Genomic DNA, 985 nt, shown 5'->3' with positions numbered 1-985 from the left:
AAAAAAGAACATTAAACTAGAATAAAATAAAAAAACTTTACAGAATCAAAGGTTATATATTTTTTTTCTATTCGCTCCTTTTGTGCCAACGCCATCTTCAACGCTTTTCCCGTTAAGTGGTCGTGCGGTTTTGAGTAGAACTCAAAGTCGTGAGCCTATTGTCTATCTCGCATAATCTTGGTCACTTCACGGTTCTCCTCCATATGTTTAGTCCCGAGTTCGTGTATGTCTTGAAGTCGTTTGTTTATCTCTGAAAATGCGTTACTTATTTCGGTTCCCATCGACATCGACGATGACTCGGGCCTTTTTCGACCGGCTTCTTCTACCGGCGGGTCTTGGTAGCTCTTCCACCGGCTCTTCCTCCGGAATATCCTCGTTCAAGTCGGTGTTTCGAGCGTCGGAGGTTGGCGTTTCGGGTTCACCTGACTCGTTTGTTTTGGACCTCTTTGATGGCCTTTTATTTTCCGACGAATCGCTAGGAGTAGAGATGTTGGCCCATTTGGGGCTATTGCGAAGGATTTGCCAACACCTTAGATACGGGAAATGGCCATTAGCATTTGTATACTCGACCAATGCCACTTGCGTAATGTCCTCGTCCTTGCTTCCACTTTTCCCTCCGGTAAAATTGCGTTGGTACACGGTTTGAAAATTCGTGCACTTTTTGTTGATATTGGTCCACTTGCCCGATATCGAGTCCGGCGGCCGGTATTCGTCTCCTTTACCCATGAGATCGAAAAAAAAGATCTCATATTCGACTCCAAAAAAATGGATTTACTTTGATTGTTTGCTAAAAAAAATCAATAATTAGTCCGAAATAAAAAAAACAGAAAAAAAACAGAAAAAAAAACTGTTAATAAAAAGAAAAAAAAATAAAAAACAGAAAAACAAAAACTGAAAATAAATAAAAAACTACTGAAATTTAAAAAACAGAAAATAAAAACTGAAACTAAATAAAAAAAGAAAAAAAAAACGAAATAAAAAAAAA

General features: G+C 38.2%; 1 protein-coding gene across 1 annotated transcript; it reads right to left on the bottom strand.

Moving 5' to 3' along the window:
* Positions 1 to 261: 261 nt before the first annotated feature.
* On the bottom strand, positions 262 to 726 carry LOC110889324. The gene has a single exon (XM_022136868.1). It carries the CDS (start codon positions 724 to 726, stop codon positions 262 to 264), a length of 465 nt encoding a protein of 154 aa, XP_021992560.1.
* Positions 727 to 985: the final 259 nt, after the last annotated feature.

This window comes from Helianthus annuus, chromosome 1, assembly GCF_002127325.2.
Source record: "Helianthus annuus cultivar XRQ/B chromosome 1, HanXRQr2.0-SUNRISE, whole genome shotgun sequence".
Classification (NCBI taxonomy): domain Eukaryota; kingdom Viridiplantae; phylum Streptophyta; class Magnoliopsida; order Asterales; family Asteraceae; genus Helianthus; species Helianthus annuus.
This window is presented reverse-complemented; position numbering and strand designations above follow the sequence as displayed.

Excerpts from the sequence above, each read along its gene's own strand:
- LOC110889324 (XM_022136868.1), bottom strand. The coding sequence starts at position 726 with ATGGGTAAAGGAGACGAATACCGGCCGCCGGACTCGATATCGGGCAAG.